The 12,865-nt window shown below is 34.6% G+C and overlaps 1 protein-coding gene across 1 annotated transcript in view; it reads left to right on the plus strand.

Annotated features, from left to right (window-relative positions):
- Positions 1–2,377, plus strand: part of LOC110461678 (heat shock 70 kDa protein 12A-like) — a 40,781-nt gene extending 38,404 nt beyond the window's left edge. Inside the window, exon 6 of the mRNA XM_021515273.1 lies at positions 823–2,377. Within this exon, the coding sequence (XP_021370948.1) occupies positions 823–1,874 (1,052 nt within the window). The 3' untranslated portion in view covers positions 1,875–2,377. The remainder of the gene's footprint in view (positions 1–822) is intronic.
- The last annotated feature ends 10,488 nt before the right edge of the window (positions 2,378–12,865 follow it).

A 12,865-nucleotide genomic window follows, 5' to 3' on the forward strand; every position in this document is an offset into this window, starting at 1 on the left:
TATTACTATACACTACTCTGTATACTACACTATATTACTATACACTACTCTGTATACTACACTATATTACTATACACTACTCTGTATACTACACTTTATAACTATACACTACTCTCTATACCACACTTTATTACTATGCACTACTCTGTATACCACACTGTATTACCATACACTTCTTTGTATACTACACTTTATTACCATACACTACTCTCTATACCACACTGTATTACCATACACTACTCTGTATACTTCACTTTATTACCATACACTACTTTGTATACTACACTGTATTACCATACACTACTTTGTTTACCACACTTAATTACTATACACTACTGTGTATACTACAATGTATTACTATACACTTATCTGTATACTACACTTTATTACCATACTCTACTCTGAATACCACACTGTATTACCATACACTACTCTGTATACCATACTTTTTTATATTTTATTCTGTTTACTCGTCCTTTATACTTAACCTTGCTCTGTATACCACACTTTATTACCATACACTACTGGAAAATTGGAAAATACTTTTGTATATTTGTTTTTATTATATATTTCAAGCTGACTATACATTGTACTTAACTGGGGCTGTTTTGTATATCCCTGCGGTGACGTGACGATAACACATTGAAATCAATTAATTGAGTAACAAATACGTTTATAATCTCAATCAATTCCATACTGATTTATCGTGTTGAGGTTGTTGTCGCGGAACGATGGTCTCCATTGCGTTTTTAATTACACGTTTACGTAAGCTTGACTTCTGACAACACAAATGTTAAATATTCTTTCTAAATTTGTTTCCAGGCGGGACAGTTGATGTTACAGTTCATATCGTCAAAGAAAACGGCACTCTACAAGAACTTCATCAACCATCCGGTGGGTATTGGGGAGGCACATTGGTGGACGCAGAGTTCTCAAACCTAATTATACGCATATTAGGGGACGCGGTTATGATGCGTGCGCATATTGAATATCCACAGGAAATGCTAGAGCTCATGTCTGAGTTTGAGGTGAAGAAGCGAGTGTTTAAAAGCGGTCAAACAATGACCGTTCAGATTAAGATTCCAGCGTGTCTTTTTGATCTTTACACCGAAATGCATGACGTCAGTTTTGCGGAGGGACTAGCTAAAAGTGAGTTCAAAGACAAACTAAGTTTGAAGCGGGATAAGCTCGTGTTGACCGCGGAGCTTTTCGAGTCGTTGTTTGCTTCATCATTGTCGCATATTGTTGGACACCTCATCGCGCTGCTAAATTCGGAACCGGTCTCAAGTGTTAGTACGATATTACTGGTAGGAGGATATTCCGAATCGCCGATTGTAAAGGATAATATTTGTCGGGTGTTTCCTCACATCCGGGTCATTAATCCTAGTGATGCCTCATCAGCGGTGCTCAAGGGGGCGGTTCTGTTCGGACACGAACCTTTCGCCATTGCTAGTCGCGTGTGTAAAAGCACGTACGGTATCGCGATGCAAGTTCCCTTTAACCCGGACAAGCACTCGTCACCGACATGTCGAGTCGTGGATGGTCTAGTCGATGACGTGTTCGACGTCCACCTACGTGTCGGAGATACGGCTACAGTGGGGGCCGATGTGGTTGAAAAGTTCTATTTTATCCCCGCAGGGAGCGTTTATGCCATTCTGGACGTGTACATGAGTTCAAACCACTCACCAACATTTGTGACCGAACCCGGATGTACGAAACTAGGAACTGTAACTGTTCAAACTGACAGTGTAAGCACGGACAGGGATGTAAAGATCAGCGTGAGGCTGGTCTATCGAGGGACTGAATTAAGTGTAGAAGCACGGGAGGTCAACACTGGTAAACTCACCAAAAGTCAAGTCGATTTTCTTGGCTGAAGAGGTTTGATCCTGTTCCTGTGAAAGGAAAACATAACAGTTGAGCTAGTGTCGATAGAAGAATGCCAAATGTGATACTACCCCAGTAATACGACCCGAAAATAGCTAATTCATCAAACAGTCTCATTCCCTGCTCAGAATTTATTTCTGGTTTTTCACATAAACACTATTTATACGTTGTTTGAAAGAATAGAAGAAAGAACAATAGCCTTGCAAAAACAACCTTGAAGAAGACGCCCTTTTTGGGATCTATCTACTTCTGTTCGACATTGAGTATAGGGAACTAAATGTAAAGCAAGTCCAACAACAGTACGATATGATGTTCCAAAATGTTGTATCGGATTCATCGATTTGCAAATATATTGCATAAAAGCTTTCTCAACATTCAAAAGATAGATACTATCAACTAATTTCAATAACAATGTTGGTTAGATATATGATGCTGATCTGTATTGTAGCATATTCCTTCGGCTAGATTGTAACCGAAGGGTAGTTATTGCTAATTGAGGATATATGTGATAGCGTCAGCATATTTCCTAAATGCTAACTGATTTGTTTGTTTATGTGTGTGTTTCGTAGCGACTATTAATCTTTGTTATATGTTGTGATATGTAAGTGGTCTTATATCTGTCTTGACAATGGGATAGATTGCCTACAAACTTTGACAAATTCTTTTGTCTAATATATCTGTCGCCATTGGTTGAATGATTAATTAACTTTTACTATTTAAAATAACATACACTCTTTGGCTGGGGTGTTGTCAAATGTTCTGTAATATGTCTCAGTATGACATTACCAAACCCGTTAAGCAATGTGCACAAATGTGATTTTATCTCGGAATAAGCATCATTTCTTTAATTAAAAGTTTTTTTTCTCTAAATCATTAATTCTTGTTCATGAATAATTATACAATGTATAGATGTTATGGTAACAGAATAGCTTACTTTTCATCGCGTTTTGCTGATTGTTTTTTTGGTTCTGTATAACACTGTTAATCAAAACAGAAAAAACACGGGAAATTATACAGAAGTACACTAAAGCATATGTAATTTTATAAGCATAGTACTTAAAAATGTCCTAGTTAAACAAAATCGGGATTTCCATTCGTTGATGTAAGGATTCGTCATCCTCATTTGTTTTCTAGTATGTTCCTTGTATCGTCATTATGGAAATCAGTGTTCCATCTGAACGTTTTCGGTCAAACAAGGTATACATAGTATCTCTAATTCAATAGATGAGTTTCAAATGTCTAACAATCCCTGTGGGATATATTTAGCCGCAGTCACCCTCCATAGTTATGGGTTCCACAACATAAAGCATTATCATGACGTAATTATGTATTTGTTTAATTGGGTTCCGTGTTAATATGGAGCTACTTCAAGAAATTATAAAGTTTCAATATGAAGCGGACTGTAACATAATTACCAAACTGTACTAAAAGTCACAAATGTTGCATCGGGAAGGGCTGGCTGTGCTATAACAACATCTACATACAATAACACATGTCAGCTAACTCGGACAATATCCGAATTTCGATCAATCAGAAGCCAGTTTAAGGCGGTCAGTTCTCGATAAAGTCAGCTTTAACACTTACAGGGTGTCACGTTAACATCTCCTTCACATTCATTACAATCTAGACAAAAGAAAAAACCTTATAGCCTACTGTATATGCCAAGCAAAAGCTGCAGCGACCATGTTTCATGACCGATCGGAAAAATGAAACGCGTTACGTTGTTATGTATATGTAAACTGGTCTGTGAGATATCGTATTATATAATTTACGGTCTAATGGGAAATAACTCCATTCCGGATATCATATCCTTTTCCTTTCTGTTTTTATTATTTTTTACCTTATTCCGGATAAGTTGTCCGGCACGATTATTATGATTGAATGTCTGTACGACTATGTAACGCATACCACGTTATTACATTGTGGGGAATCTGAATGTCGGCGTCAGTTTATAAACTCATGCTCATATAAACTCATATTCACCTCTCCTAGCCAAGCGAGGGAGCTATTTCAACGACGATTCCCTGATTTGTTTAACACTTCGACATGCCTGAGGCTGACGACAGAGTCTCTCCACGATCACGTGTTTATGTTGGTTATCCGAGTGATAAACCTATGCCCTCCGTCGTCGACGACGCCAAAGGAGACATTCGCCTAAAGTAGATGAGATGCTTTTTACTTGCTGTGCATTATTCCGTCTTTGCGTATTGCAGAGTTATCTTCTCTGGGGAGCAGGTATTGATTGTTACGTCACTTGTGTGTGAGAGTAATGTCATCAATTTTTGAGAAAACGACGTCATTTTCTCACACAAACCAATGACGTAACAATCAATACCTGCTCCCAAGAGAAGATAACTCTGCAATACGCAAAGACGGAATATTCACCTCTCAAAGACAGTACTTGCCAGTTTGTGAACTCCCTTTATTACAATGGTTTAAACAGAAATGGCGGGAGTCACGCGGCCATCCGCCCTGACCGTGCTCCGTCCGAATGTCATCAACCATCGGAGATGGCAGTTAGAGAAAAGAGGGATGGTGGCAGGCAGCCACAGTTACTGATCGCAGAGACTGATGTGATGTTTCCTAGATCCGCAATACAGGTGCCTTGGGGTAGCTCTTGGTCTGTGCCATTCAGCAGATGTAGTACCGGTACCTGACTGTGTCCGGATCCACGGGAACATCAGTCCAGCGATCACGTTCACGACCTGCATTTACGAATTGTTTATTGTATAAAAAATGGACTTTGATCATAATTTTCATGTGTTTAGTATTAAATTGACAACTGTAAAAAGGAAAAATGTATACCTAGTTATTTCAAAACGTTTTTTGAGTTCAGGTATACACGATGAAAATGTTAAGATGTGCATACCAAGTTTAATGAGGCTAATTTTGAAAAAAACAATGTTATTATTTTAATTTAAGAATTACTGATATCTTGATTAACCCAAATCTGCTTACCTGCTTCAATTGTGCGTCATTGCCAACTGTATGTGATGTAATTTTGTGATTATTTAAACTTTTTGTGTTGTATAATATCAACATTAACAAAAACATTAACTGAAAATGTGTACATATTATTTATCAGTGTGAATTTTGCTTCTCTTTCAGAATCTTTATATGCGATATGTTGTGCTTATATGTGTTTTGAGATTGAGGATGACATGATATTTGTCAGACTTTCATATGAGGCTATGTGTTTTTTTTTGTTTTTTTTTTGTTTTTAGTTTATTTTAATTTTTGATGTTTCATTGAAAACTTTAGATGATAATGTATGTAATGTGGTTTAACTGATTTTCAGTGATAGCTGAAATATTGCTGATTTTATTCAGAACTGTGATTACAAGTTTTGAATTTTATTTGCTGTCACTGTTTTCAAATTTTACAGTGACGCATGCGCTCTATCCACTTAGTCGTCCGAGTGCCATTGAAATAGTTTTCATTGTTAAAGGATGTATAAATTATATAATTGAAATTCGTAGTTTGATTCCTCACAATGGAATTTTGCATCCAGAACTTTAACAGGTAACTGTAAATTTTCACTAATTTCATCAACACATTGCAAAGGTTGGGTCAACGCCTATGGATATTAAACATTAGCGTCGGCCCCCACTTGGATTTTTAAAACAAGATGAATGCAAAAAGGTATAGGTATAGGAAGCTTAAGTCAGGAACAGTCAGTTTCATAATTAAATTTATGACAAATGGGACCTCTTTTACTTACACCTGTATGTGTGTTAAAGGTGATATCATCATCGTGTGCAACATATTCCAATTATTATTTTGATACCGAATGTGCCATTATTTCAAGGAAGAATTGTTATTTTTATTGAAGATTAAAGCAAAAAGTATGTGAAATTTCATTATTAATGAGTAAAATCCCATTTTGGACTCGTTAATACACATAGTTCTAAAACGAGTCTATTTTCCATACTTGCTTAATAGTTGGCTACCAATAATATATTTTAACATCAAGAATTCCCCAAAAAATGACAACCGGTAAATTTATCATATAACACCTTTAAATTAAAAAAAGAAAAACAGCTCTCTGTCTATTTTTCCTTTACATTGTGTTTTCTTCATAACCAGAAATCCTTGGGCCTTGATTTTTGGCAAGTAGGTTGTTAATATAAATGGATATAAGTATGGTAAACATTGGCGACCTTGGCGATCGTTCAATGTCACAGATATCAAATATGCTAAAACATAATTTTTATATGGGAAGTCAGACACGGATATCTTTTCTGTAATTAAGCAAAGCACACAGAATGGACAGCCATCAAACTGTACTGACTTTTTAAAATAATATGGTTGATCTAGGAAATTTAATATGATATTATGTCAACTGCGGAATAATGTGATTCAATTGCAACTTAACTCAGATTTGTTTAATGATCATCTTATAGAAGATGTAGGTCACTTCTTCCCTACTTGCCCTAGATATGCAAATAAAAGGCAAATTTCATTTTATCTAATGAAATTGACAAAATTATATCAGATACTTAATTTCTCACAAAGGAAGATATGGATTTAAGTATTGAAACAAATTCATTTGTTCTCTCGTGTGTCCTACATTATACAGGAAAATCTGGAAGATTTTAACTATATTGTACCACACATTATATTATGTATCATGAATTTATTGTAATGCTAGTGTAACTGGTTAATATGGCACTTTGTGTTGTGACAGTGACCTTGAAGTGCCCTTATCAAACACTAGATCTACCCTGTTAAACTCTATTAGACTGCTAATCTCTATGTACATATATATACAACTGGCTTATTTGTTCGGCCTACCCTGCATCTATCTACCTAACTTGATATAATACATCTTCAATTTAAATGCAGTTAAGTTTGAAATGTATGTCTTTCTATATGGAAAGGGCTTTTATAGGCGATGCATGTGCCCAATCCTATTGTTAATTTTAACAATAAAATTATTTTGAAATGAAATGATATCTTTTCTTGCTTTACTTGTTTAAAGTAAAAAGATATAAAACAATGTAAGGATCCTTCATATTTTGTTTAACGAATAGGTAAAAGCCAAAATAAATTAATAACCAAGTGTATATTAGTTTTATCATTAAGATTATTTTATAGTTTTTATATATCTGCATATCTTTGTCTATAACAGAATCTCAACCTTAATTAGTTCATCAAAGGAAAGATTACTTTTACATAATACATATTTATGAGTTATCACTGCTATACATAAAAAATACATTAAAAACAAGCATAATGTAACATAATAAACAATGATAATCAAATTTTCATGATTATGTGAAAATGTTCATTGGGGTTGGGGGGTTGGGGGTTGGGNTTTGATTTCAATTTTCTTTTGGTGAGGTTTAGACCTAAACCTTATCACGACAAAACCACCCAGTAAAATTCAAATGAGTACTTGGTTCGTTCCAAAAGACGAATATTTTCAAATTAACAATGCACTGTAGGATAATTTATGATTAAACCGAAACAAACTAGGGATCATATGCTACAGTATACATATATAAATCCCTTGCTTTGGTTAGACAAATCGACAGCTAGAAGCCATCTCAAGCAATGATATATTCCAGACAAAAAATGCGCTTTTAAAAGTATCCCAAAATGACCCCTTCTTTGATTTCAATTTTCTTTTGGTGAGGTTTAGACCTAAACCTTATCACGACAAAACCACCCAGTAAAATTCAAATGAGTACTTGGTTCGTTCCAAAAGACGAATATTTTCAAATTAACAATGCACTGTAGGATAATTTATGATTAAACCGAAACAAACTAGGGATCATATGCTACAGTATACATATATAAATCCCTTGCTTTGGTTAGACAAATCGACAGCTAGAAGCCATCTCAAGCAATGATATATTCCAGACAAAAAATGCGCTTTTAAAAGTATCCCAAAATGACCCCTTCTTTGATTTCAATTTTCTTTTGGTGAGGTTTAGACCTAAACCTTATCACGACAAAACCACCCAGTAAAATTCAAATGAGTACTTGGTTCGTTCCAAAAGACGAATATTTTCAAATTAACAATGCACTGTAGGATAATTTATGATTAAACCGAAACAAACTAGGGATCATATGCTACAGTATACATATATAAATCCCTTGCTTTGGTTAGACAAATCGACAGCTAGAAGCCATCTCAAGCAATGATATATTCCAGACAAAAAATGCGCTTTTAAAAGTATCCCAAAATGACCCCTTCTTTGATTTCAATTTTCTTTTGGTGAGGTTTAGACCTAAACCTTATCACGACAAAACCACCCAGTAAAATTCAAATGAGTACTTGGTTCGTTCCAAAAGACGAATATTTTCAAATTAACAATGCACTGTAGGATAATTTATGATTAAACCGAAACAAACTAGGGATCATATGCTACAGTATACATATATAAATCCCTTGCTTTGGTTAGACAAATCGACAGCTAGAAGCCATCTCAAGCAATGATATATTCCAGACAAAAAATGCGCTTTTAAAAGTATCCCAAAATGACCCCTTCTTTGATTTCAATTTTCTTTTGGTGAGGTTTAGACCTAAACCTTATCACGACAAAACCACCCAGTAAAATTCAAATGAGTACTTGGTTCGTTCCAAAAGACGAATATTTTCAAATTAACAATGCACTGTAGGATAATTTATGATTAAACCGAAACAAACTAGGGATCATATGCTACAGTATACATATATAAATCCCTTGCTTTGGTTAGACAAATCGACAGCTAGAAGCCATCTCAAGCAATGATATATTCCAGACAAAAAATGCGCTTTTAAAAGTATCCCAAAATGACCCCTTCTTTGATTTCAATTTTCTTTTGGTGAGGTTTAGACCTAAACCTTATCACGACAAAACCACCCAGTAAAATTCAAATGAGTACTTGGTTCGTTCCAAAAGACGAATATTTTCAAATTAACAATGCACTGTAGGATAATTTATGATTAAACCGAAACAAACTAGGGATCATATGCTACAGTATACATATATAAATCCCTTGCTTTGGTTAGACAAATCGACAGCTAGAAGCCATCTCAAGCAATGATATATTCCAGACAAAAAATGCGCTTTTAAAAGTATCCCAAAATGACCCCTTCTTTGATTTCAATTTTCTTTTGGTGAGGTTTAGACCTAAACCTTATCACGACAAAACCACCCAGTAAAATTCAAATGAGTACTTGGTTCGTTCCAAAAGACGAATATTTTCAAATTAACAATGCACTGTAGGATAATTTATGATTAAACCGAAACAAACTAGGGATCATATGCTACAGTATACATATATAAATCCCTTGCTTTGGTTAGACAAATCGACAGCTAGAAGCCATCTCAAGCAATGATATATTCCAGACAAAAAATGCGCTTTTAAAAGTATCCCAAAATGACCCCTTCTTTGATTTCAATTTTCTTTTGGTGAGGTTTAGACCTAAACCTTATCACGACAAAACCACCCAGTAAAATTCAAATGAGTACTTGGTTCGTTCCAAAAGACGAATATTTTCAAATTAACAATGCACTGTAGGATAATTTATGATTAAACCGAAACAAACTAGGGATCATATGCTACAGTATACATATATAAATCCCTTGCTTTGGTTAGACAAATCGACAGCTAGAAGCCATCTCAAGCAATGATATATTCCAGACAAAAAATGCGCTTTTAAAAGTATCCCAAAATGACCCCTTCTTTGATTTCAATTTTCTTTTGGTGAGGTTTAGACCTAAACCTTATCACGACAAAACCACCCAGTAAAATTCAAATGAGTACTTGGTTCGTTCCAAAAGACGAATATTTTCAAATTAATAATGCACTGTAGGATAATTTATGATTAAACCGAAACAAACTAGGGATCATACACTACAGTATCCTTTGCTTTGGTTAGACAAATCGACAGCCAGAAGCCATCTCAAGCAATGATATTTTCCAGACAAAAAAATGCGTTTATAAACGTATCTTATAGCTTTTATGTACCAAAAACATTTTGATTATAGATGGACTAGGTCCTGAACTACCAGTGACAAAAAAAATCAATCCAAAATATGTGGTGGAACATATTCAAAGAAGGGATCAAATGACTACATGGTCTACACATCAAAATTCGTGACTATATGTATAGTCTAATCATTATGATTGAAAACTGACAGAAAAGTAGAAAAACATTGTTCCAGTTTGGATGGAATGCGTATTTAATCAACAGAGAAGATGTTTGGGAAAATATCGATTTTTGATTACTTTTCAAGATGGCCACAGAAATATCCATTTTACTGCCCAATCAGTTGTCAGATTCATAGACAACTATCAATGGAATTCAGAGGTTGTGTGTTTGTTTGCTACTTTGTTTTTATATATATATTGAAGTTAGACGCCTTATTAACAGATGATGACATTTACAGATAATGTTTTGCAAGATGCAAGAGTATGAAATGTGTTCGAATGGCAGACTTGAAAAAAGAAGCAAGAAAAAAATGATGCAATGCTTTGAGTTTGTTTTCAAACTGGTGTTTCTAGATTCACAAGAAAACTACTAATGTCAAGCTGTCGGGACTTTTTAGCCTTTGGGTGCAACTGTTTTGGATTTTAAAGATTGCTATGATAGCCAAAATAATAAAGGATACTTGACGTAGGAGCACATATTCCAATAGTTCTTTGACCAACTTGGCATTAGCAGTAGTCATCTTTTATTGGATTTTTATCATTTGGTTTCGTGTACTAAATCCAAACATTATATTTAGTCTGGCGTTTGTGTCTGGAACAAATTTAATAACGGACGAGGTCTTGAGAGTGCTGATACTCCCATATTTCATAATCTTTACGAATTCTGACTTTGCTCATTTGAAGAGAGCTAATTGTTTTCAACCTCTGAACCAAACAGTTTGTTTTTGTAAGTAGAAACTTCATTTGATGTGTACGTTCTCTGACTTTTCTGTCAGTTACCGGTGATCTTTGATAAATTGTCCCTTTATTGCAGTCACAATCTTTAGCACTTCCTCAATTATATCAATGAATCAATTTGATATTAATTGAGTTCTAAAATTATCCAATTCTAAAGATACAATCCATCGGTATTAAGTAACTGTTCTGTCAATATTAGCCTGTAGATCAGAGTGTTGGCTCTGACCAGTCTTAAGATATGAGGGCATACTGGTATTAATACCAGATGCCTCTAACATTGGCAGGACGTCTCTAATCCACGATCAACGACTACACTGTCGTCTTACTCCAACCATGTGAGCTTGTCTATAATGTTTTTGTAACGCTTGGCTTCCAGAGAATGGTCATACTGTTTCCAAAATGTAGCCACCAGGTAGAGTTATGCTCATGAATTTAAGATACGTACGCTCCAAGCTTTGCAGTAGTCAGGGTCATCCAAGAGATACAAATTGAGAATGAAGGCTGATTGATTCTTTGATACGATGTACGACCCTTCTAAAAGGTCATCACCTATATCAGATGACCTACTTCATAATTAAACATTCGACGACTCTCTTCCTCATAGTATAACATGTGAACACGGATTAAGGTCATTGCTAATAAGAAGAAATGAGAATACATGTGATGAATTCAGAACACCACAATTTGTGTGTGAAAATTAAGTAATGGCTGGCAGGTTTTTGCAGAATTGTGGATTTGCTTCCCTTCGAATTAAAATTGTTAAAACAAAGACAATATTTATTATGTGAACAGGACCCGTAAATCAGGTCCTTGATTGTTAACGGAGGAAAATTCTAGTAGTTTCATTTTCAAAACGTTCTGTTTCAGATTTATCTTTTGCGCAGATACCTTATGTAGCACTTCGGATAAACACTAACTTCTTCATTTGAGCAACGTATGCTACTTTTAGTCAGTATAACCAAAAGCCATTAATATCATGGTGGTTTTTTTACATTTTGTGTACCTTTACATTTCGCGAAGTTACGATGGCGACCTTCACCAATACATTTACTCTTCATTATGAGATGAATATTAGCAAATGAGCATGACATATCCCCTAAAAGCAATGCAAAAACGAAAGTCTGATGATAAAATGTATAAGAACAAATTCTAAAAAGTTACAAGGACATTACATTTGATCTTAAAATTGATCGGTAACAAAAACATTATCAATCACGCCAAATGATGAAGCAAATTTAAATTTGGAATTTGTGGTGGCCTAACATGCACTGAAAGGTTTATTGTGCAACGAATTCATTACCAATTACCTGTAATCAGGTGCATTGCGTTTTGGTGGACGCCACGGAGGTGTCTTATGTCCTCACCTTTTTGGGTACATAGGGAACTTTGTTGTGCGAAATGAATTCTTTCCATCCCATTTTTTGACTGAATTTTTTAGTATACAAGAATAATAAGAATGAAAAATCCTCTATTTTACATTAAAATTTTCACAAAATGTTCGATTAAACTCACATTATGGATGAAATATATTATTAAAGCACTACATGAAAGAAAATATTCTTTCCTAAGTATTACGATGCAAAAAATACGATTTTTTTCAGAAAAGTACTTTATTGCTGATATTTCATTTTTCGACCTCCATGGTGTAATTAGGTTAATTAATCATTATATAAATAACTAGTAGAGTGATTCAAAGTAATAACACCAGATGTATAAAGGATTGAAAAGAGTTAAAACAGCAGCCTAAATCTCATAGCAGTTCTGAATCAAAAGTTATGAGGGGGCTGGCTCCTATGTAATTTTAACATAGCTGGAAATAGTCCCTTTGTGAAAATTTTGCATGTTTTTCTAATTAAAAATATCACTACGCTTTCTTCATGTACACCAATATGACATATTTAGTATAAAAATAACAGTAATTTTATACACTATACACTATCATAATTAATTTTCAAACTACATTTGCCTGTGACTTTTGTCTGAAATTTTGTTAGAATACCCCCGTCACCCAATCAGGTATTATGCAAGAAATCCACTGCGGTAATTAGTAGTAATGATGAATAATATTATATGTAGTTATTATTTATTTTTATGTTTC

Source organism: Mizuhopecten yessoensis, unplaced genomic scaffold, assembly GCF_002113885.1.
Source record: "Mizuhopecten yessoensis strain PY_sf001 unplaced genomic scaffold, ASM211388v2 scaffold1405, whole genome shotgun sequence".
Taxonomy (NCBI): Eukaryota; Metazoa; Mollusca; class Bivalvia; order Pectinida; family Pectinidae; genus Mizuhopecten; species Mizuhopecten yessoensis.